Source organism: Anguilla anguilla, chromosome 1, assembly GCF_013347855.1.
Source record: "Anguilla anguilla isolate fAngAng1 chromosome 1, fAngAng1.pri, whole genome shotgun sequence".
Taxonomy (NCBI): Eukaryota; Metazoa; Chordata; class Actinopteri; order Anguilliformes; family Anguillidae; genus Anguilla; species Anguilla anguilla.
This window is the reverse complement of record NC_049201.1, coordinates 4664017-4688964: the sequence shown is the minus strand read 5'-3', so window position 1 is coordinate 4688964 and position 24948 is coordinate 4664017. Positions and strand designations below refer to the sequence as shown.

General features: G+C 46.2%; 1 protein-coding gene and 1 long non-coding RNA gene across 3 annotated transcripts; one reads left to right on the top strand and one right to left on the bottom strand.

Moving 5' to 3' along the window:
- Positions 1 to 4352: 4352 nt before the first annotated feature.
- On the bottom strand, positions 4353 to 10271 carry LOC118215031. Of its 2 annotated transcripts, none has more exons than XR_004762753.1 (4): positions 10080 to 10271; positions 9316 to 9384; positions 6401 to 6496; positions 4353 to 4636 (listed from the first exon to the last, which is right to left on the bottom strand). It is a non-coding gene; the product is annotated as an uncharacterized LOC118215031 (long non-coding RNA). The 2 variants fall into 2 exon arrangements; XR_004762752.1 differs by lacking the exon at positions 10080 to 10271 and adding an exon at positions 9473 to 9586.
- A 3571-nt stretch (positions 10272 to 13842) lies between these two features.
- On the top strand, positions 13843 to 22816 carry gnmt (glycine N-methyltransferase). The gene is made up of 6 exons (XM_035395394.1): positions 13843 to 14312; positions 18614 to 18741; positions 18881 to 18994; positions 19567 to 19709; positions 21452 to 21576; positions 22497 to 22816. Exons 1-6 carry the CDS (start codon positions 14107 to 14109, stop codon positions 22666 to 22668), a joined length of 888 nt encoding a protein of 295 aa, XP_035251285.1. The 5' UTR covers positions 13843 to 14106; the 3' UTR covers positions 22669 to 22816.
- The last annotated feature ends 2132 nt before the right edge of the window (positions 22817 to 24948 follow it).

Here is a 24948-nt window from a genome sequence, read left to right as displayed (position 1 = left end):
TTTATCTTACATGCTACAAGAGCCATAGAATGAGACTTGGGGGGGATGGTGTAGTCATGATCTCTTTGTCGGCTTTCTGTGGACTACAGACCATAAACCCTGGTGATAAAACCCTCAAATATTCTTTAAAAAGTCAAGCATTTAAAATGACTGTATTTGCAGTGAACGTGAGTCACTTCACTTACGAAGACAACATTTCGATTTTATTTATTTATTTTAATTAATTTTTTTCTGGACCGAAACTGAAACAAAGCAGGAATTTGATTGTTGGACTGAACGTATAATCTTTAAGACTAATTGGAGGAGTCAGCACACAATAGCTCGCTATACCGCTCTTGAAAGGATCCTTGGATCCACGGTAAAGCATTATCTTCAGCAGATAGAAACAAGCCGTTTGGACGCAGATTTCCCGCTCTACAAATACATTTTCCAATAAAATCAAGGGCTGCCCACTTTGCAGATTAGTTTCACAGAAGAGGCCTGTGTTTTTTGGGTTTTTTTTTTTGCCCTTGACGTTGCAAACCCCAAAGCACAGAAATGAGTGCTGAGAATTTTAATCCCATTATTCAAATCTGCCATTTGGATTTTTCTTTGGAACAGCAGTGTGGTTTAGGAGGAGTTGAGCAGCATTGGCCCTTGATCAGGGAGTATTTAGATTTATTACTTAAGTACAAGTTTCCAGCTGTTCATCTGGCTCGTATGTAAAATTCAAGACTCTTCAAAGCAAATGAATTTTAAAAAAAAAATTTTTTTTAAACTTGGTTGGGTCAAGATGACTTTTAGCCCGTTGCAGTCCAAACGAATGTTCCGACTAAAAATTCAAAACCTCTTCTCGGATGTTTTTAACACATTTGCTGAACTGCCCGATATGACATTACCAGCTACAAAATGGCGCAGTGTTGGTTCAACAGAAAACGGGCCGAGGGTGGGATTAGCCCGTAAAACCTCACGCTAGTTCGCCGAATAAGGAACCACAGGATCCGGCCCTTGCCAAAGCTAACATGTTATCTTTCCATGTGCTGCAAGCCAAGTAAAGAGAAGAAGGAGAAGAGAGAGAAAAAAAAAAAAAAAAACTCACAATCTCAAACCGCCTCTTAATCTGTCCAAAGTCCTCTAAAGCAAAACTGTCTTTCATTTGTCACCAGTTGCTTGTATTTGTTTTACGGACGGACTGAAGTGCTTTAGTTGACCCCTGCTGACGTATATTCGGAGCAAATCTAAATTTTTTCCGCTGGGTCACCTCGAGCTCGGGTTATGCAAGCTCCCCAGGGAGTCCTGAAGCCACGGTCCACTTCACGCTCACGGCCGCCGCACACCCCGGGCTCCCAGGTGCAGCCTTTACCTGTGAGGAGAGTAAGACTGGCCTGTGCTGAATTCACTAGCAAGCTGTCATACACACACGCACACACACACACACGCATGTACGCACACACACACACACATACACACACACACACACACTCACTCACTCACTCACTGACACACACTCACACGCAAACACACGCATGTACGCACACACACACACACATACACACACACACACACTCACTCACTCACTCACTGACACACACTCACACACACACGCGCATGTACGCACACATACACACACAAACACACTCACTCACTGACACACACGCACACACTCACATACGCTCATACACACACACGCATGTACGCACACACATACACACACACAAAAACACACTCACTCACTGACACATTCACACGCACACACACATGCACACACACACACGCACGCACACACACTCACACACACATGTACGCTCATACACACACACACACACGTAGGTACACATACACACGCACACTCACACATACATGCATATACGCACACACACCACACACACACACACACACACACATGCATGCATGCATGCAGGCACACACGTGCACATGTACGCACACACATACACACACACTCACTTACTGACACAAATGCACACACACACACACACACACACACAGTTGGCACTGGTCAGTGACCCATGCTTTTCATTCATATCCAAACAAGAGCCCCATTTTCACCCTCCCTGGGGAAATGTATGTGTGTGTGTGCATGTGTGTGCACGTGTATAGTACATGTGTGGGTGTGTGTGTACATGCCTGAGCGTGTGTGTGCATGTGCGTGAGAGTGTGTGTGTGAATAGGGGTGGTATTGGAAGCTACATCATTTTCTGTCATTTCAAATACACCCCATGCGGCTTCCCGTGTGACTAACGAATGAGAGCCAATGAGAGCCAGGCTGGTACCGCAGAGCACACCCCCCTGGGCTCAGGAGATGAGGCGCCAGGCCCTCTGGCCCGCTCTGTCCTGCTGTGTCCCGCTCTGTCCTGCTCTGTACCACCCTGTCCCGCTCTGTCCCACCCTGTCCCGCTCTGTCCCACCCTGTCCCGCTCTGTACCGCTCTGTCCTGCTCTGTACCGCTCTGTACCGCTCTGTCCCGCTCTGTACCGCTCTGTCTCGCTCTGTCCTGCTCTGTCCCGCTCTGTACCGCTCTGTCCTGCTCTGTACCGCTCTGTACCGCTCTGTCTCGCTCTGTCCTGCTCTGTCCCGGTCTGTACCGCTCTGTCCTGCTCTGTACCGCTCTGTACCGCTCTGTCCCGCTCCATCCCGCTGCTAAGCTCATCGAGGGTGCGCGGCCCTCATCGTTGGCTTGAACCGCTCGCCCCAGCTGCTGGTTTTGGGGAATAGGTAACGTATCAATACCCCTCCTGGCACCTCTCGTGCCCCTCGCCGGTCCGTGTGAGAGCGTCGGCCTTGGCATCGGACCGGGGGGCGGGGTGGGGGGGCCGGATATACCGATCGGGACCTTTTTCCGGCACAACATCTCCCGGCGCTGGAAGAACTGACGGAGCTTTGCCCCCCCCGCCCCCGCCCCCCGACCACGCTGTTTGTGAGGCTGCAGCGCTCTGCGACACCAATTATTTCCTGATTTGCTGTGGTCATCCGGAGCGGAAACTTTTAGATGACCCCCCCCCCCCCCCCCGCCACTTCCCCACTGCCCCCCCCCCTCCCCCCTCCCCCAGATACAGTGACCCTGAGAGGTTGTGCTGGCAGAGTGCCGGGGGCTGTTTACGTTCAGGAGAGGATGGTGCTGGGGGGGGCGGGGAGGGGGGAGGGGGGACAATGGTGTGGGACAGCCTGAGGGGTGGGAGGGGGGGCATTGTGGGCCCACTGAGGAAGGACACAGGTTCCCCAGACCTCCAGCTGTGTTCCACATGAGCGTCAACACACCGTTTACAGCCAGAAATACACACACTTACTCACTCACTCACACGCTCATTCACACACACAGACTCACTCACACGCTCACACACACACACACACTCACTCACAATCTCACATACACAGACTCACTCACACGCTCACATACACAGACACACTCACACGCTCACACACACACACACAGACTCACTCATAATCTCACATACACACGCACACACCACTAGGCTCAAAAACAGAATACAGGAGACACACCACTGTACTCGCTCTCACAAACAGGGGACACTCCCTCTGTTAAGGAAGCTGTGACTTTCAAAGGAGGGTACTTTCTGTTATTCTCAATCAATCAATCAATCAAACTTTATTTATAAAGCACATTTCCGACAGCGGGTGCAACTCAATGTGCTGTACATAAAAAGACAGAAACTAACAGGGTGATTCTCAATGAAACAGAATGATCTCAAACCATTCAAATTCAGTTCGCTGTGATACATTGCAATTACAATTGCAGAAACACACTGATTGGCTGACTGATTGATTGATCAATGTATCATTCTCTTATGTTAATAAACATCCATCATTTTATTAAAGTCCATAAGTACACTACATGACTAAAAGTGACTGGACACTTTGGTCTGGGGCTGTTTTTCATGGTTTGGGCCAGGCCTCTTAATTCCAGTGAAGGCAAATCTTAATGCTACAGTACACATTCACATTCTAGAAGATTCTGTGCTTCCTCAACATTTTGGGGAAGGCAGGCCCTTTCCTGTTTCAGAATGACAATGCCCCTGGGCACACACCGAGGTCCTTATATAAATGGTTTGTGTGGAAGAATTTGACTGGCCTGCCCAGAGCACTGACCTCAATCCCATTCAACACCTTTAGGATCTATTGGAAAGCAAGGCATCTGCAAGCAAACTGCGAGCCTGGCATAATTGCCTAATCAGTGCCTGACCTCACTAATGCTCTTCAGGCTGAATGGAAGCAAATCCCTGCAGCAATGCTCCAGCATCTAGTATAAAGCCTTCCCAGAAGAGTGGAGGTTGTTACAGCTGCAAAGGGTGGACCAACTCCACATGAATGCCCATAATTTTGGATGAGATGTTGTATGCCAGGTGTCCACAAACATTTGGCCATGTAGTGCATTATATCCCATATACAATCTCATAGTTTGGGTGGTAACAACTTTTGTTCATAATTGACGTTTCGTGGCACAGATGTCCATATTACAGAGAATATCCAGTTCTCTCTCAAAGGTCAAGTTCAGAGATTGGGGTCAGATAAGAAGAGATTGGATTCTGCTGATCAGCAGGTCAGAATTTCCAAGGTCTTGCGCTGATTTTCTTTCCAGATTGACACTTTACGTGGAACTGAAGATGTTGTTATCCACAATCTGTGCAACCAAGCACATTTTAACATTAAGTGAGTCTGTGTGGAAACAGTGACCTCTACTGTCAGAAAATAGGAAATGCAGACAGACATGTAGCTACTGTATGGAATTCCAGAGCTCGGAATTCAGGTTAAAAAATAATTTTTAGGTTTGAAATGTGTTCATCTTAATTTTTTTTTTTTTTTTTTTTGAGGAATGTTGGCAAATTTTAAACAAATCTTTGTTTGTACTAGTGCTCGAACTAGGCACGTTCTAAACATGTACTGGACTTGTGTCCTCTGTAATGACAGAACCATGCAAGTTTGTATGCAACACGTCCGGAAAGGTTCTATTACTTTTTTTTTTAAAGATAATAAATTATTCTAAGACAGTTTTGGGGACTTTCTCATCATAATTCAACATGCAACCAAATGGGAATCAAAGCAGAATTTTCCCCATAAGTGCTTTGTGTTTTCAGGGAGACTACTTTTTAATTGTGTCCAGTTATTTCTTCATGTTTATAATGTCCCCCAATTCTCTGTTCTCTGTCCACTGGAAAACCTCTATCTCACATATCCGATGAAAAAGCCTTAACAATGCTGTTATACGCCTGCTGCCCCCGCTTTTCCCTCTCTCTCCACACCCTGGCCTTTCTCCCTCTCCTTCACTTCTCCCCCTTGACCCAGGCTCACGTCCAATCACTGGCCATAAAAAAAATCCTTCCTGTATGTATGTCTGCGCAAACCAAGCATGCCGTCAGTAACACTTATAAAGTACAGCAATTCTAGGGTTCCTTGTGCTCAGGAAAGGCCACAATTTAGTCTTTAAGAACTATCACTTGAGAAATACAGCGCCCCCTAGTGGTTCTGGCCCAGAGCTGAAGCAGCCGTCAACGGAAGCCGTTTTCCGAGCAAGCTATCCCTTGCTATCCTTGCTTTAGAGGCCCATTGGGGCTGACTGTCTTATTGACTGTGGGTCGATTATCGGACATCCTGCTTGAGATAGCCGAGGTCTAAACAGATGTCCATGGAGATAAAGGGATCTAGAGGCGAACTGAGAGTTCTTCTTCTTTGGGTTTTTTTTTTTTTTTTTTTTCATGTTTTGAGAGGTTTTTTTACAGTTGCATAATGTATGCTTCCTTTTTCTTTTTTCTTTTTGCCCATGACTCTTAATTTGCCCAAGCTCGTTTTAAATATTTACCGAGCTGTGCAGTGGGTACGCGTTCCGCAATTCTGGAATCTTCCACATGCGGGGGGGGGGGGGGGGGGGGGGCAAAAGTCCCAGTCACCTGGGCAGAAGCCTGTTGTCAGTCGCTCTTCGTCCTGGGCGAAAATTTCCGTTTGGGCTGCTCCCATTTGTGCCAATGGCCAAATTGAAATGTGGAGCAAAAATATAGGGGGAGGGGGGGCAAAAGTCCCAGTCACCTGGGCAGAAGCCTGTTGTCAGTCGCTCTTCGTCCTGGGCGAAAATTTCCATTTGGGCTGCTCCCATTTGTGCCAATGGCCAAATTGAAATGTGGAGCGAAAATATAGTCCTCTCTCAAAGGTCAAGTGCAGATAAGTCGGGCCAGATAAGAAGAGATGTTTGGGGGGGGTAACGTTAGGTGAAGTACAGGCCAGCATGTAGCACTGCAAAGAGCCATTCATGGGCAGAGAAAAATATCCAAATGAGATTTAGTGTTCAATATTTATTTATTTATTTTTATTTCATGATGTGTCAAACATCACTTTTTCCAAGAACCAAAGGAGGGGAACTGTGTTGGGAAAAGCTGGGAAGATCGGTACCTACCTGAAAAGCAGCTTGTCCAAGAAGGTTAAAGCCACTTCAACAACTGTGAAGTTCAGTGACCTCACTGTTCACCAGATAAAAATGAGGATTACAGGCCTGAAGGGAAACAACATGGAGCTTAGCCCATACGCTAAACTGAATTTATGAAAAAATTCCATAACATATCCGGAAACCAGGGCAAGTGGTTGTGAATGAATTGCCTGCATTGCCAAAGCATGCATGCTGTACAGGATAAAAGGATCTGTGAGCAGTATAATTGTGAATTTGCACTTGCATCACAGTCACACAGCAAACAGTGCAATGCATGTCACGTACAGTCATTTAAACCACCTAGTGGATTGATTAGGTATCACAGTTAAAAGAGTTAAACTCAGTGAACCCGGACGTGCTGCAATCGTAGTAAATATCTATTGTTGGTGCCTTACATAAACCTTTATCTATACCCGCTTATCCTGGTCAGGGTCGCGGGGGGTGCTGGAGCCTATCCCAGCGTGCATTGGGTGAGAGGCAGGAATACACCCTGGACAGGTCCATTCCATTGCAGGGCACACACACCATACACACATCATTCACTCATACCTGTGGGCAATTTAAATTTGCGGTGTGGGAGAAAACCCACATGGACACAGGAAAACCACTGCAGCACCATACCGCCCCAAAGCAAACATACATTCACTAAAATAATTATATGAATAACCTTGTGCAAGGTCATGGGTCCCAGAAACATGATAAGAATAGAAACAAATGACCCACACACTGTTGCTGAAATACTCCAAAAGACAAAAAAAAACTTTTCCACAGGTTCTGATGACGACATATGTAGTGAAAACATCAACCGTTTGCATGATGAATTATACATCAACATTTGTTTTTGGAGCATTAAGCGAGGGCGTGAGTCTTTTTCTTTCTATTCCTAATTTGCTGGTGCTGTTCCTTCAGGCAGAAACTGTATTTTACTGCAAACCGGATTTACAGGCTTCGCGCATTTGAAGTGACGCCGCTAAACGCTTCTGTTGGGATTACGTTGGGATTTGTGTCGTCGCTTCAGAGGGAACTGGATTTCAAAAAAAGTTCACCGAGTCAAAACCGAGAAGAAACGAACACTGAGCACAAGCTTCTGAAATGATAATAATTACAGCAGGCATACGACAGACAACGAGGCTGTTTGCTGTTATTTCAGAAGGATGCTGCAGATTTACTGCTGGCCAAAAATTCTATTCACAAATCGCCAGATATGCCTCTGAGGGAGAAATGTGCAGCCATTCTAGCTGTAGAGACTTAAAAACAACAGTGATGAAACCCTCTCTGTATAATTTAAGGCTTAAGAATCCCAGTTTTGGCAGCCTCTTTCTGACTTTCTGAATAAGCACAGAAGCAAAAGAAAAAGATTAAAAGAAAAAAACAAAAAAAAAACCACGAAACAAACCCTGGCACTCTAGTGCCCCCTAGCGTTCATATTGAGAGATTTTACTCAGCTGGTGAAAGTCAGTCAGCATTTATTACTATAACCTTTTTTTCTGATTGATGAACCTGACATATAGCAATCATAATTCCTGGAGATGTGTCAGTTTGGAAAAAAGACCTTGTTTATTACAGGAAAATGTCATAAAAATATCAGTAAAACAAGTTTTGCAAAGCTGTGTTCATCATACAGTGTTTAGAAATAAACCCTCTTCATCAATATCCAAGCGAGGGAATTACATTACATTACATTGCAGGCATTTAGCAGACGCTCTTATCCAGAGCGACTTACACAACTTTCACATAGCATTTTACATTGTATCCAATTATACAGCTGGATATATACTGAAGCAATTCCGGTTAAGTACCTTGCTCAAGGGTACAACGGCAGTGTCCTACCCGGGAATCGAACCTGCGACCTTTCGGTTACAAGCCCAGTTCCTTACCCACTGTGCTACACTCCTAATCTGCAGGTCTTTGGACTGTGGGAGGAAGCCGGAGTACCCCGAGGAAATGCTTCAGACTCCAAAATACACGCAGGTTAGGCTAATTGGACTAACTCTATATTGCCCACAGGTATGAGTGTGTGAGTGAATGGTGGGCCCAGCACTGGACTGGTGACCTGTCCACAGTCCATTCCTGCTTCCTGCTTAATGCATGCTGGGATAGGCTATAACCCCCTGTGACCCTGACCAGGAATACATGGGTTAGATTATGCATGGATGGATGTTCTGGGATGAAACTACATGTTAATGGTGACGAACAGGGAAAATATTTTGAATCATTTTAGAAAAAACACGAAACGTGAATTTGAAAATCTGTACTTTTGGTGTCAGACCAGCAATAAGACAGAAAATGAAAACTTTGAGAAGAGACTGGAGAAATAAGAAATGATTTGGATATTCCGTACAAAAACTGAACATAATGAAATATATTTTAAATATGTAGACTTTTTGAAAATACAATAAAAACATTTTCACAATAGTGAATTTTCACAAAAATATGTTGCAGAATCTGAAAGCAGCAAAAATGTGTATATTTTTCCCGTATATTTAAGTGTTTCAGTATCTTGACAGATTTTGTTTTATTTCGGCATATTTAATAGTTGTCGCAGTTCCTGCTTCTGACCACCAGAGGCCACCTGCCCCCCCTTCTTAGTGTTGTCCATTTTTTGCGTGTCTCGTTCCTAGTTTTAGGGTTATTTCATTGGATTATTGGTGTGATTACTGTTAGCACTTATGACTTGTTTCATTAAGAACTATGTCTGTCTTTAAGTCCTCTGTTCAATTAGACTTGCTTGGTCCTTGTGTAGTGTTTGTGTAGCTCTTGTGTCTGCCTTTAGCTTACTGGTTCCCCCAGTTTCTGTTGCTTCTCGTGTTTGCCCTGTTAACATTGTCTTTCTGTTGTTTGCGCAGTTCTGCCCTCAAGTGAAGTCTTCTCAGTCTTCCACTCACCTCAGCCTCCGAGTCATCCTTGTGTGTAGTTCCATATCGTCGAGTCCTGGTAATACTACATTCCATTTTCTGTTAAAAAAAGGTCTCTTATAAGTACGAATGATTAGAAACAATGGCAGGAAGGTTAAAAAAACTCTTCGTGAGTATTAGCAGTCACCTATTCATTTCTCCCCTGTCTGCGTCCTTGTAGCCCTTAGCAGTGCACTTTTCTGTTTCGTTAGTCGGTACAGATCTGATGATCTGTCTGTTTCCGGAACAAAGCCATTGTGAGTCACCAGAGAACCGGTGGATGCGAATGGGGGACGTAACTACTGACCAAAGCACATTCGACGGAACTAGATTTAGCTTCAGAAACGTGCGCTCCACCGTGGGTCTTAAACGACACATTTTGCAGATTTATATTTTATTCTGGTCTTGTCATTGGACACGATTGCTATTATTTCTCTTAGTGCCCTCGGAAAAATAAGACAAATGGCAGTAAATTATAATCCTATTTTGCAGATGCTGCATGATACAACTGCTGTTATTCCTGACAAACATTCCTGACAGCATTTTTGGGTTAAAATTTCCCTCCTCCTGTGTTCTTCAGTATTAAATTAAGAATGTTAAAATATTAAATTTTAGGCTACACAAAATAAAAATACATTGGTAAATTCTAATATTTTACAATGTACTTTGCTGCTTGAACAAAGATGGCTAATAGAAGACATTTTGCTAAGAATCTCACCATTCTGACGAGGTGTGTGTCGGGTAAGGATCCTCACCTGAGGGTTTTATTGAAGGAATTTGGGGTCCCCCTTCCAAACAGGGATGCCCCTCTGTAATTCCGTGTGGGTGAGGATCTGAAACTGAAATCCTGGAGGCCTGCTGTGTTTGCTGGTTTTTCATGTGTTTCTGCACTTAAATGCTTAATTTAAGTCATTGATTGGCTAAAGAGTGTACGCACCTTGTTTCCAAGGCCTATAGTGGCTACTGATTGAAGGGGAATCACAAAAACCAGGAGAGACTGTGGCCCTCCATGTGCACCTGGTAAAGCCCCAATATCACTGCATGAGGTCTCACCTGGTTAGGCCCCAAAGGCACTGCATGAGTCTCACCTGGTTAGGCCCCAATATCACTGCATGAGTCTCACCTGGTTAAGCTTCAATATCACTGCATGCTCAGCCTCTCATCAAGGGATGTAAAACTCAAGTCTTGGGGGGCCACAGCATCCGCCAGTTTAACTCCAGTCCTGGAGGGCTGCAGCGTCTGCAGGTTTAACTCCAGTCCTGGAGGGCTGCAGCGTCTGCAGGTTTAACTCCAGTCCTGGAGGGCCGCAGTGTCTGCAGGTTTAACTCCAGTCCTGGAGGGCCGCAGCGTCTGCAGGTTTAACTCCAGTCCTGGAGGGCCGCAGTGCCTGCAGGTTTAACTCCAGTCCTGGAGGGCTGCAGTGTCTGCTGGTTTAACTCCAGTCCTGGAGGGCTGCAGTGTCTGCAGGTTTAACTCCAGTCCTGGAGGGCCGCAGTGTCTGCAGGTTTAAGTCCAGTCCTGGAGGGCCAAGTGCCTGCAGGTTTGACCTCAGTCCTGGAGGGCCACAGTGTCTGCAAGTTTAACTCCAGTCCTGGAGGGCCACAGTGTCTACAGGTTTCTTTTTTCTTTTCAATCAGTGATCGATTTAGGCCAAGGAACCAATGAGTGTGGACACTCTGGCCAAGTAAAAACCCTACATTTCCTACTGTGACCTGGGACTTTGGTCCCATGTGGCAAAGACACACTCTTTTGGCAAGTCTGTGTTTAACAGTTACTCATTTGACAAAGAAAACAAGTGTTTTTTTTTTTATAAACCAGATGGTTTGGAGTCCACGGGTCAAACGGGTTTGTCCATGTGGTCAAAGCAAGGTTAGGAGATGGGAGATGTTTGACTGATCTAACTAAATCAGCCTCCAAAAGACTAGCTGGAGCCTTAAGAGTTTCCATTCCAAAGACAGTCACCTTATCTTTAATTCGTATGAAGAAAAAAAAACCTTTTTTGTAAAGCAAAAGTTATGTGTAAACGTATTTATGAAGATAGCTTGCAATGCATTCATTTAGCACATGCTCCTATCCACAATAACAAAAATCAGGAACGACGTGCAGCGTTAGAGAAAATAAGCACATTCCCCTAATAAAATAAGAGTACTTACAAGTGATTGTAATGAAATGTTAAGTAATATGAGCAATATTTGGTTTAGACCTGGCCAACAACTTTCTCAGACCTGAGAGTTTAAACACAACATCACTGAAGCACTGATGCACGTTACCTCCATTGACCAAAAGGGAAAGTACAAATCCTGATCAGATATCGATCACAATTATAACAAGCTATGTAAAAAAAAAAAAAAATTTTTAAAGTGTTTATGATCTACTCCATACGTAGCTGAGCTTCTGTATTAACAACCTAGTCTCACAGTCCATTAGTAATCTATATGGGTTAAAACATTCCTGAGGCAGGCAGTTCGATCTTCTCAAAGATCGAGCTGATACTGAAAACAAATGGCAGTTGAGAAGATGCTTTTATTCAAAGAGAGAGACCACGCTGTACATCTAGACATCTATTTGCCAGAACTGCACATACCATTCCCCTGTGATGTCTCAAGATAATATTAATTATCTTCCTTTTAGTCTTTTGGGGCTGTTCCAGTATGGTTTTCAGTTTAGATTACGATCTCTACTGTTGTCTGCTGTACTTTTTTTTCCAAATATCTGAAATTAAAACAGTCTGTGTGGTCACTTCACAAAGGATTCATGACATAGAATGTGCACAGTGAAGGAAAACCTGGTAAAACGTCAAAACAGTTGAGGACTGTTTCAACTTTGGAAGATTCAAAGTCTAAATACCCTTGAGGCAGTCTGTTCCTGTATGAGATGAACTTCGGTCTGATTCTGGCTGATGCTAAGGTCGAAAAACAGAGCTTGTCGCCGTATTTTTAACAGGCTAAGAGATGTGTAAGCACTTGTTGTACGTCGCTCTGGATAAGAGCGTCTGCTAAATGCCTGTAATGTAATGTAATGTAATGTAAGCGTCAGAAACACATTCAGGTCAATATGAAAGAGTGTCAGCAAAACTATTCAGCGAATATGTTTAGACTATGGTAAAATCAGTTAATAAAAGTGACTGGGACAAGGACCGATCCGTTTCAGGATTTTGTGCCAACTTCTGTTCTGAGAGTCACCTCAACCCAGAACCAAACACAAATAACTGGAATATTAACTAAATAAATATTAATTAAATAAACTTCTCTCCAGTGGCTGGGAGGGTGGGGGACACCTCACCATCTCGCTCCAAAATACATCCAACTAGAGTTGCACATTTATTTGACATGTTTTGGGGTCCAAGAATATCAAGAAAAAGAAGATTGGCTGTGTAAAAATGTGCTAACCAGTACAACAAAAAAAAAAAACCCAGCAAAATCTCCAGCAAGTCCATCCCCATTCAAGTCAACACCCAGGCATGCTCAGGCAGATTATACCAACCAAAATTCCTTACAGGGTCCTTAAAACCAGCTGAAGCTCTTAGAACGCTATGACAACGACGCTGTGTGCAGTGCAGCAGCTGCTTTGTGAATGTGCATAAAAAAACGACTGGCTTTGGGTTTTGGTGCTGTTTTCGACGTGTTTGCAACGTGTCCCTCTCCAACGGGTAGTGACTAACTAGGCCACTAACTATTCTATCAGTGTTAGAATTTTCAGTTAAAAACATTGTGATCAAATATCTGTTGCTGTCATTGTGTTTTCTCCTGTTTAATTATTGTGGAAGTGACTGGCTCAAGACAGAACATGCTGTACTTTTATATTGGTCTCTCAGACTAAGCATTAAATTTGGCTCCTGAACAGTCGTGGAACACACTGAGCATGCTCAGTGCAGCCCACTGCCTAGCTGCGGTGGCCCAAGGAAGGGGGTGGTGGCCGACTCGCTACTGGATGGAAACCCACCAATCACAAGGGGAGGCCAGCGATACTGGATCTGGACCGCATCTAACTTGCAGGTGGAGGCCTTGGGGTTACTCTTTCGGTGTAATTTTCAAATTTAGTTAAAGAAAAGTAAAATATAGTAGACATTTTTTAAATAAACATGTACTTTGCATCACATTATTATTTTGGGGGGCTTTAAAATCTGACCCGCCCAGCAGAATGTATTTTTTATGTAAGCATGTATTATGTACACACACACTCACACATGCACTTTGCTAGATACTGTAGCTTACATTCATTTGTGTGCGGGTGTATTCATGAAATGTAGTCTCGTTATTGTTCGTCTACGTGAAGACTTTTGCGAAGATTCATATTAACTGAAATCCGTATTCTTCATATTCTTCATTTTTGTTTATCGATAGTATCTGTCATTCATTAACAGTTAGGCTACGTTCTAGCCAGACTCCGAACAAATCCCGTCTGGCCCAGCACAACTTTGAAGGCGGGGCTATTTGACACAGGATTCTTCTCAATGTAGATGTTCATTTGCTCTTCGTCATCTCTCACTCGGACCAATAGAAAAGAAGGTGTGACGGCATACAGGCATCTTATTGGTCTAAAGTTTCCCTATCCCGGAGGTCTCCATCGACCTATTAAAAAAAACTAACTAACGTGAGTCGCAAAAAAAGACAAAACGGGAAGGAAGCTTGTATTTGCCAGGTTTATATAGAAGCGGAACTCTGCCTGAAATAGAGAAAACGTTTAGCCACAGGCACCCAAGTTTACTGTATTTGCATTCCAGCTCTTTACCGTATTTAAAGGGGGACCTCCTGTTCGCCCACGTAGGTAAATAACGACAGCATGGTCGACAGTGTTTATCGGACGCGCTCTCTCGGTGTAGCCGCCGTAGGTTTACCGGATCAGTACGCCGATGGCAAGGCGGCGAAAGTATGGCAGCTGTACATCGGAGACACGCGGAGCAGAACGGAGGAGTACAGGAGCTGGGTGGTGTCTCTGCTGAAGAAGCACGGCTGCCAGAGGATCCTGGATGTGGCGTGCGGCACAGGGTAGGTCACCGATCCGGTTCTCCGCCGTTCGCCCCACGCGCGCAACAGCACGTTGCAGTTGTCTGTAATGTTATCGCCTTACTCATTTATTTGGCGCCCGTCTTCTATTTCTAGGCTGAAACAGTTCGACGAATGGTCTTGTGGTCCATGCCGAATCTCATTCACCCGCCCCCCCTCCTGAAATTGGCAATCGCCGATGAGGCAACTGCATATAGACCGTTGCATCATCTTCGCGATTTTTGAAGACCCTGTTCGTGTGGTCCCCTTGGCATTAGTTATTAATAGTCCCTTTGATTTGGTGATATAACGGCGCTGTTTATACGCTGCTGCATTCCTGAATTCATTTAACTGCAACTTTCGTTATATTTTCTTTATTGGTTGGTTTTAGCTGATGTGCCCCATTGAGTGCACAGCTGGTAAAATGACTGAGGGTTGTTATGCAGGTGGTGTTAACGCTGTATAACGATCTTATCGATAACTATTGTGCTCTAATACTGTGATGTATTTTATCGCAACAGAGGCTATGAAAAAGCGAGAACAGTGTAAAACTGTTGCTGTTGGAGTATGTGTCAGGATAGGGTGGGTCGTTTATTTATTTAATCCATTAAAGTTCCATCACATATTTCCGTTTTCCAGACTTGAAAATATTGGCAATTAATCATTAACTATATCTAAAGGGGAAAAAAAAGGTTTTTAAAAGTGCAAAATAAGCAAATTAAAGACTACAGAAAATGTAAAAAGGGTATTAAATGAGCTGTTTGGCAGTTTGCCATCTCAGACATCTAGACGTACCCTAAGACCACTACTACTAGGCCTACTACTAACAAGAATAGGCTAATAATAATTGCAATAATAATAACAACAACACGACGTTTAAAATGTGACCGCAACAAAACGTTATTGGCTTATTCCAACCAGCTGTAGTCCAGAGGGAGGGCGAGAGAGCGCGACAGGGCGCGCGAGATCGCGAGCAGGTGCATGCTGGTTTAACGCGGAGCCAGGGAGAAGTCGTGCGGAGGGAAAGGCCGCAGAATTGGCTGCCGAATACCGTCTGAATTACAGGTTGCTGCCGGCAATCCTCTGTTATCAGGGCGCGTCTAGCTGGTCTGGCGGCTGCTACCTCCAGCACTGCCGACAGGCGGCCTCCTCACACCGCCTCTGCTCTGATTGGGTGACAGAGTTGATTGATTCTGCCCTCACAGAGGCCTTGAGCATTTTATTCCTATGCCCCCCCCACCCCCACCCCCACCCCCACCCCCTCCCCTTACCCGGCCCCCCCCTTCCCCTTTGCCTTCCCCCCCCCCCCCCCCCTCCGACTAATACGCTGCTCCCATGGGAAAATGCAGGACGATTAGCAGGGCTGTCAGTTAGCAGGTGTTAATTCACAAGGCCCCCTCCTGCTCGGAAGGGTCGGTGGGTTTATGACGTCACGAGTACAAATATAAGTAGTGCTGCTTCTGTGAGGTTAACGCTGAAGTTTAACCCTTTGACCTTTGACATTATGTGGAAATGGAAACCGTCCAAAAGTCAGGGGGCAGACTCTTGCGGTGGCACTTCCCTGCAGTAAGTCAAACGTGCCTCTGTAGGAGAAGAAGGCAGAGTTCAGCGGAGTTCAATGCAAGATCTGGTCGGCATTAAAAAAAAAAAAAAAAAAAAAGTTAAAATCAGCAAGCAATGTGTTTCTCTGGCTCTACATTTCTGCAAGTGAACCCACCGCAGCAATTGTCCCAAGAGATGAGATGTAGCAGTTATGCACCATGCTTTGGGCTGGTAGCCATAGCAGGTAGCTACTGGCACGGCCTGGATTCGATTCCAGGACGCTAGAGTGGTACATTGAGAAGATTACCCACCCAGTGGCCATCTTCTTGCTTTTTAACCTCAGTACCGAAGTTTGGAGGGTAAACGTGAAGCTGCTAAAGACAAGCAGTCTCCAAGCTCCAAGAAAGTTCAGCGCCTGCGCATATGTTCTTCAGTCGGACGTTGTGTTTGGCCACGCTGTGCGTTTAGATGGAAGGGATCCCCCATGCCCAAGCGATTGTTTATCAGTGTGGGAGAGTGGTATTGCCAGAGCACCATGAACAGCTGCACATCATTCCTCAAATATCTGGCTGGATGTTTGCCTTAAGCAGGTGTTCCTGCCACTGGGTCATTGCCTGAGGTTTTGGAAAGTGTGTGTGTGCATGTGTGTGTCAGACTGCGTGTGCATGCATGTTTGTGTGTGCGTGCATGTGTGTGTGTGAGTGTGTGTGTGAGTGTCTGTGTGTGAGTGTGTGTGTGTGTGTGTTTGTGTGAGGCTGTGTGTGCGTGCATGTGTGTGTGAGACTGTGTGTGTGTGAGTGTGTGTATGAGTGTCTGTGTGTGAGTGTGTGTTTGTGTGAGGCTGTGTGTGCGTGCATGTGTGTGTGAGACTCTGTATGTGTGTGTGAGTGTGTGCGTGCGTGCACGTGTGTGTGTGTGTGTGTGTGCGCACGTGTGTGTGTTTGTGAGATGACTGGGGTTAACTGGATACACTGAGTCTGGCCTTCACACTGTTCTGCACACTTATGTGTTTCTCTGAATTTCGCTTTTGTGATTCAAGGCTATGAGTCATACAGTGCAAGTACCTCCCGAAATGTGATAAGCAGCTCTTCCTTATGCGGCACGGGGCTTAGTGAATGGCTTAGTCAAGTGTTCCCTCACTGGTGGTCTGAGCACCTGATACAGCCCACCAGAGGTGGTCCTTTTGGCCACTGAGAAGATTGAAGAGTGTTAGTCGTAAGTTTAAATGCATCCGGCTGCATTCAGGTGATATCTATACTGTGTCAGCATACCTCCAACGAGTGATGCAACAAGTAATGGCTGTGCTTTCTTTGAGAATGCGTTGGCTTTGTTTGCACATGCACACTCCCTTGCCACTTTTACTTACGCCTATCTAGAACTGGAGAGGAGCTGAGCTTCGATGGAGCTCCAAACCAGTCAGCCAATAGGAAGTCAGGGGTGCTCCTCCATTTAGCATGTGGGCCAATCACGTTGTCTCAGTGATTGAGCAGGTGAGGCCTCTAGCAAATGACCCATACTTCACTCTTATCTGATTGTTCGGACATGTAGTAAGTGTCTCTTCAAGGTACCCGTGGCAAGATTCGGCCCGTAGCTGCTGAGGTTTGTCCATGTGCCCTAGTTGGACGTACAGTTGTTTCCCTTACAGTAAACAAGTCTGTGGTATGGTCTTTGGTGTCAGAGGGTCAGGGGGCAGTATTCCTGCTAAATTTGGTCCCGTTGAATGCCTTCGGTAGTGCGACCCTACAGCTGTGCAGTCATTGGATCTCGGCTTCTTGAGAGTGGTGTCCATATTTCTTTTCTCAGTCTCTCTCTCTCTAGCTCTCTCTCTCTCTCTCTCCCCTCCCCTCCCTCCCTCCCTAGTCTGGATTCCTTCTCCGCTGGCACTCAGTGCATGAGTAGTCCAGACAGATTTGATGATAAATTATTCCCATTTGCATCCTGCAGTTGTCACTGGGGGTAGGTAGGAGGGTGGAGATTGACTGACAGACGAAGCCATAAGAGGGCTGCCCTGAGGTTTCCTTAAGATCATTTAGGCTGGCAGTCGGAGGCAGTGCTGAAGGTGAAAGATACTTGTTTACCGGAGGTCTGCGGGTTCAAATCCCTGTGCGAGTTGCACGATCCGAATTGCCTCAGTCTTGCCTCCAGCTGTATAAACAGGTGTTCTAAAAGGGGTTGTTTTGATCCTGGATGCTGATTGGCTGAGACCGCGTTCTGCAGTGATTGTAAATCCAAAACAGTGACAGTTATTCAAACAGCCTGTTTTCTAAACAGTATCACTCCGCACACAAACCGTTACTTGTGAAATAATATTACAAAATAAATAAATATTGTGTCATCAATAAATTGGTTCTATACTCAGTAACCGTTGTAATAAAAGTAATACAGCACTCGAGGGCGTGCCATATGGTGAACACAGTCACAGCTACAGCGTTTGCCAGCACTCTGCTTTGCATCATGCCTAACAACACCCCTGTAGCCATGACTGTATTCCCAATACAGCACTGCCTCTCAGGCTATATTGTTTATGCGTGTGCAATTTTAAATGACGTTTACAGCGTGAATTCAGTTGAATTGCACAATGTCCGCAGCAGTGTTATGCAGTGTGAACACAGTATTATCCAGTCTGTAGCAGCGATACAATGTGAAACTAACGGTTGTATTTTGCTCTGTGTGTGTGTGTGTGCATGCATGCGTGTACGCATGCGTGTGTGTGTGTGCGTGTGTGGGTGTGCGCGTGTGTGCGTGTGTGTGTGTGTGTGCAGGGTGGACTCCATCATGCTGGTGGAGGAGGGCTTCAAGTTGGTCAGCGTGGACGCCAGCGACAAGATGCTCAAGTACGCGCTGAAGGCCAGATGGGACAGGAGAAAAGAGCCGGCCTTCGACCAATGGGGTGAGACCTCCGCCAAGCGGCCGCGGGGTTTGGGGCGGGGTCAGCGCGTGAGCCGTGAGTTCCCCCGGGCGACCGGCCTTCGGGACGTCCCGTGGGAAGCGTGTTTAATCCCGGCCGTTCCCCTGTCTGTGTTTGCTAGTGATCGAGGAGGCCAACTGGCTGACCTTGTCGGAGGACGTGGAGAAGCCGGGGAACGGGTTCGACGCGGTCATCTGTTTGGGGAACTCGTTCGCCCACTTGCCCGACTTCAAAGGTAAGAGAGAGAGAGAGAGAGAGAGAGAGGGTCACGCTCGGAGAGGAGACCTGGGAGTGTGCAAACACACGTGAACATGTGCACGTCTGCGTATGATGCTGTGCTGATTGACAGGTTTCCTGGATTGACTGATTGATTGATGGACTGGTTAGTGGCATGGATGAGAATTTCAATTTACATGAGTTTCTGTGTATCTGTGTTCTCAATGCTGTCTGAATACTCACGTACACGGTATGGCCAAAAGTATGTGGACACCCGAAAATCACACCCAGCGTGACCCGTTCTGCTGCCAGTGTTTGTCTATGGCGATTACATGGCTGTGTCCTTGACTATGCACCCTGTTAGCAGTGGGTGTGGCTAAAGTTGCCAAACCACTAATTACAAGGGGTGTCCACATTATTTTGGCCATGCACTGTATTTTCTACTTCTATGCCACTTGCTCAAGCAGCCAACACCTCCATCTTTTTCCTTATAATGTATAGATACAGTCATATGGGGGGGGTGTTTTGTATTTAGTAATAAGACACATTTGATTGTATTTCTGCCCAAACCTTTGTTCCTGACCTGTGCAGGGGACCAGAGTGACCAGAAGCTGGCCTTGCAGAACATCGCCAGCATGGTGAAGCCCGGCGGAGTCCTCATCATCGACCACCGTAACTATGACTACATCCTGGAGACCGGGAGGGCGCCGCAGGGAAAGAACATCTATTACAAGGTAGAGGAGCTCCTGTGGGCTGTGTCGACCTGCGCTACACTGTCACACTGTGCTACGAGCTCCTGTGGCCTGTGTCAACCTGTGCTACACTGTCTCACTGTGCTACAAGCACCTGTGGCCTGTGGCAACCTGTGCTTCCTTTAAAAATCCACTATGAGCATCTGTGGGCTGTGTCACCCTGTGCTACACTGTCTCATTGTGCTATGAGCTCCTGTGGGCTGTGTCAACCTGTGCTACATTGTCTCACTGTGCTATGAGCTCCTGTGGCCTGTGTCAACCTGTGCTACACTGTCACACTGTGCCAAGAGCTCCTGTGGCCTGTGTCAACCTGTGCTACACTGTCTCACTGTGTTACGAGCTCCTGTGGGCTGTCAACCTGTGCTACTCTGTCATACTCTGCTATGAGCACCTGTGGCCTGTGTCAACCTTTGGTCAAATCCAGTCTCGGCTGGCTGGTGTGCGACAGGCTGTGGAGCTCCATTTAGGTTAGCACCATGCATAATCTTTGGGAAAGAAAAATAAACAAAATATTATCAAATGAATAACCTTGCTCACTACGAAATATGAGCAGAATAATAAATCTTCCACCTTCCCACAATTTTATGTGCTATGTTCAAATTGAAACCTGCTTTACCTGTATATTAATGCTAACCCTTGCACAAGTAGTGTAGAATTTGAATGTCTGTGATAGCCACTCATAATCTGTGAGAACGGGGCATTGTGCTTACCCAGACTAGAAAGGTATTCTGAAAGCTTGTAATGCATGTGTGTTGTATAGCACAGTCCCAAAGCCATAGCAACGCTTTCCGTGCTGCGTGCTGAAAAAAAAAATGCCTGCTGTGTTTTACTGAAGACCCATTGAGTGGCAGTGACCAGACAGCTGCCCCATGTCGAGAGACGTTTCATATTTCCGTGGTGTCGGGAAAGATCTCTCTTTCTGCCAGCGACGGGGGGAGTGGCCGGCGCTCAAAAATATACGGGTGCCCCGAGCCTGTGAAAAGTAGGCCGTGGGAAGGGGAGGCCTGAAGTCAGTTCAGTTGGCGGCGCTGTGAAAGCACTGCACCCTTGGAGCTGACGCGGGCTGGAGTCTGGCCCTTTAAGGTGTGAGGTCACAAATGTGTCATTAGAACGTTCTGAACCGAACATTCTAATGCTGATGTCACAATCAGGGGCGACATAGCTCAGGAGGTAAGAGCGGTTGTCTGGCAGTCGGAGGGTTGCCGGTTCGATCCCCCGCCCTGGGCGTGTCAAAGTGTCACCTAACCCCTGATTGCTCCCAACGAGCTGATTGGTGGTACCTTGCATGGCAGCCTTTCACCGTGGGTCTGTGAGTGTGTGTGTGAATGGATGAATGAGAGGCATCAATTGTAAAGTGCTTTGGACAATCACTACAGCTGATTGAAAGCACTGGAGGTCTAGAACACAGACTTGGAATTTTGAAAAAAAAAAACCATTCTGAAAAACCTTCTCCTCAAAGGGTTAAGAGAGCTGAAATTGCGAGCGGTTTGAAGGGCCCAGTATGAGCTCACCTGCTGTGGTAATCATGTGAGGAGGAGGAGAGGATCTGTGAACACAGCTCTCACTGAGAGACTGCTCTCCCCCCCTCCTCCTGCAAGCCCAGGGTTTAGTTACGGTTCACGCTGGGATCTAAACCGTAACTAAACCGCGGAATAGTGGAGGGGCCAGAGCTGTGTGTGTGTGTGCAAGTGTGTGTGTGTGTGACCTGTGATCCTGTTTTCCAGAGTGATCTGACTCAGGACATCTCCACCTCCGTGCTGTGGGTGGACAACAAACCTCACATGATCACCCTGGACTACACCATACAGGTGCCACAGCCAATGGGACAACAGAGCATCTCTGAGCTCAGGTACGTGGGAGGGTGTGGGGTCACGGTCCTACCTGACTTCAGGTACGCGGGAGGGTGTGGGGTCATGGTCCTACCTGAGTTCAGGTACGTGGGAGGGTGTGCAGGCAGATGAACTTGGTTTTAATATGTGGGAGCATTTGGGGTGGGTGCATGGTTGTACCTGAATACAGGTATTACGGAGTGTTGGGGGGCAAGGTTGTACTTGTATCTGGTATTCAGGACTGAACTGCTCCAGCTCTTGAATGTGAAAAATGCACCTCTGTGTAATGGAGCAAAGCTCTCAAAAGATACAAAGGTACACTGAGGGTGCTGCCAAGGGCAGTTTCTGTCCCCCCGTCCCATTAAAACAGGGCTTCCCAGCCCTGTGTCTGGAGATATACCATCCTGTAGGTTTTTACTCCAACCCTAACAAAGCACACCTCATTCAACAGCTAGAGCAGGACAGCCCAACCCTGTTCCTGGAGACCTACCATCCTGTAGGTTTTCATTCCAGCCCTAATTTGGCACACCTGGTTCTACTAATCAGCAGCTCAGCGAGATCTATAGCTGTTTAATGAGGTGCGCTTTGTTAGGGCTGGAGTGAACACCTACAGGGTGTTAGCTCTCTTGCTGTTTAATGAGGTGTGCTTCGTTTAGGGTTGGTGTGGAAGACTTGCAGGACGGTAGATCTCCAGGAACAGGTTTTGGTGGCCCTGTTTCAGACTTAAACAGTGTTGGCTGCTCTGGGCTATTTTCTTTGGAGGGGGGGGGGGGGTTGTCTCACAGCACCGTATGACCGTACGCGTCAGAGTTGATCACAACGGGTTTCAGGAACTGCGTGGTAACGGACAGTACGGTGGGGGGGGGGGGGGGTGCGCTGTGAGGTCACGTGACTCCCTGTGCTTGCGAGGTCACGTGACTCTCCGTGCTTTTTCCTCCAGTAAGTTCCGTCTGTCCTACTACCCCCACCGGCTGGACAACTTCACGGAGCTCCTGCGGGAGGCGTTCGGGGGCCAGGTGCAGCACACGGTCTACGGAGACTTCCAGAACTACACCCCCGGCGTGACGAAGCCCCCCTGCTACTTCATCCACGTGGCCCAGAAGACTGCCTGAGAGGGTCCTGCGACTGCCGTCCTCCTCCTCCTCCCCTCCTCTTTCTCCTTCTCTCTATCCTTCTCTCTCTCTCTCTCTCCCTCCTTCTTCCCTTTCTTTCTGTCTCCACTGCCGCTGTCTCCCAAGCTCTCTTTCGCTCCCATTCTCTCTTCTTTACCCCTCTCTCACTGCCCTCCTCTCTCCCCCATTTTCTATCTCTATCTCTCTGTCCCCTCTCTTTATCTCCTCAGCCCTGCCGTGCCCCCCCCCCCCCATTTCGTCTTTTCCCTCCATCCTAAGGCAGCAGAAATCCAGGACCGCAAACAGTAACCAAAACCGAAAATGGCCGTTACAACCGCGACCCCTTTATACAGCAGGCAGTGGTTCTGTCCCCCCCCCCCCCCACCCCCCACCCCCTGGTGTACACTAGCTCCTGGTGCTAAGCAGGGCTGGGACCTTTTACTTGAATAAACAAGTACTCACCCACAGATTTGTAAACATTTAGAAACAAAAAAATGTAAAATCAGGAAAAGGGAAATCTTCATATCAGAATTATTTCCCAAGGTGTGTATCGCCCATGTGTTAAGAGTATAACTGTAGGCCGTGTGTTAAGAGTATAACAGTTATACTTTAAAAACAGCAGTTCACTTTCTTCCTGTCCTTTTCTTCATGGGGGCAGATTAGTGGGCTCGCTTGTCCAAAGCTTTAATCACACGGGGCTTACCGTCGTCTCTGCTGACGATGAAAGTCCTCTTGAGCAGCCTGACTGTGGGCCAATAAGCCGTCGGTTTGAGTACTGTTCCCCCCCCCTTTTTTTTTTTTTGTTGTTTTTGTCGTTGTTCTGTTTTTAGGGGTTTTACCACAATTTTCAGTTTCTGTGAAAATTAACGAGACATTTCAGACAGACTCAAATTCGTTATCTTTTTCACATTTTTATTACGGGCGTTTAGCCGATTTTCTTATCCAACTTTGACTACTATTTTTTAACGAAGTACCCATTTATACAGTTGGATGTGTACTGAGGCATTTCAGCTTAAGGACCTCGACTCAAGGGTACAACGGCAGTGTCCAACCTGCGAATCGAACCCGCAGCCCTTTGGGTCACACGCCCAGTAGCCTCTACCGAGGTACAGCGCCGAATGCCGCTTCGCTTCAGCGCAGAGCAGTGCCTTCAGTGACTGGGAGTGGAGCGGTCAGTAATGTCAGTAATGTCAGTAATGTCAGTACTGCATCTGCAGTAATAATCTACGTTTAAAAAAAAAAATGCATCTGCCTTGTTTCCACATTGCAGAAAGCAGCCCCACGTGCTCCGACCGTTCTGGCCCCTGCATGACCGTCTGTTGGGCCAGTTTTGGGTGGTTTCCGCTGAGACCACAAGGCTCAAAACCAGACGGGAACACAGTGAAAGTCCAATGGCCACATTAATCATTAACGATGTGTCCCTAAAAACCCCATGTGACATAAAGCTGGGGGAAAATGTAGTCTCCATCAAGCTTATGTGTCCCTCTATGAGACCCAAGCCAGCTGAGAGCTTTTGGGCATTTTGGAATGAGACTTGACGAAAAACTTTGCCAAACCAAAGAAAGAGGGGCTTCGACACCTCTGCCACCAGCTCTAGACACCTTAAGATTGCAGCCAAACACACTACGTCAATATCATTGATTTTTGGTTTCGATTTTTTATCAATATCAACGGTTTCTTTTTAAGTTTTGTAATCAGTGCCAAACAAGGATGTTTCCTTGAAGCTGGTGGAGCTGGCTATTCGAGAACACGCACCAGAATCGCACGTGTCCGGAATATTGCACCTGTTGCTGTTCCATTTTTTTCGTTATTTAAAAACAAAAAAAAAAATTATGGCAGTGTGCTGCCACCTGCAGGAACTTAGTGGGACTTTTAATCTGTTAATTATGATTCATTAAGAAAACCTGGGGTAAAAGATCAGTGTCTTTTATGTAGTATGTTATTGTCTGTTTGTTTACTTTGCTTATGTGGTTAAAAAAAAATAATAATAATTTAACTGGCTCGGGTGCAAATTGAGTAAAAATTTCCAAAGTGCATCTTGTATGAGAATCTTAAAAGAATACAGCAAAATGTTTACAGTGTGTCTATGACTGTGATTAAACAAGCGCATTCTTGTGTTTTACTGAGAGTTCAAAATGTGGCTTTTAAAAATGAGATAGATTTGCTTTTATTTGCTTTGTCTTGTATGTTTGGGTGATAATGATGGAATAAATTTGACGACTATGGTTTTTAAAAATCCTAGTTGAAACACTGAAAATGATTAAATGGCTGGTATTTGAT

What these genes read in the sequence shown, in the direction of transcription:
- gnmt (XM_035395394.1), top strand. Translation starts at nt 14,107, where the DNA reads ATGGTCGACAGTGTTTATCGGACGCGCTCTCTCGGTGTAGCCGCCGTA. An exon ending in GATGTGGCGTGCGGCACAGG is followed by an intron (nt 14,313 to 18,613) that starts GTAGGTCACCGA and finishes GTGTGTGTGCAG; the next exon opens with GGTGGACTCCATCATGCTGG. An exon ending in CAGAGCATCTCTGAGCTCAG is followed by an intron (nt 21,577 to 22,496) that starts GTACGTGGGAGG and finishes TTTTTCCTCCAG; the next exon opens with TAAGTTCCGTCTGTCCTACT.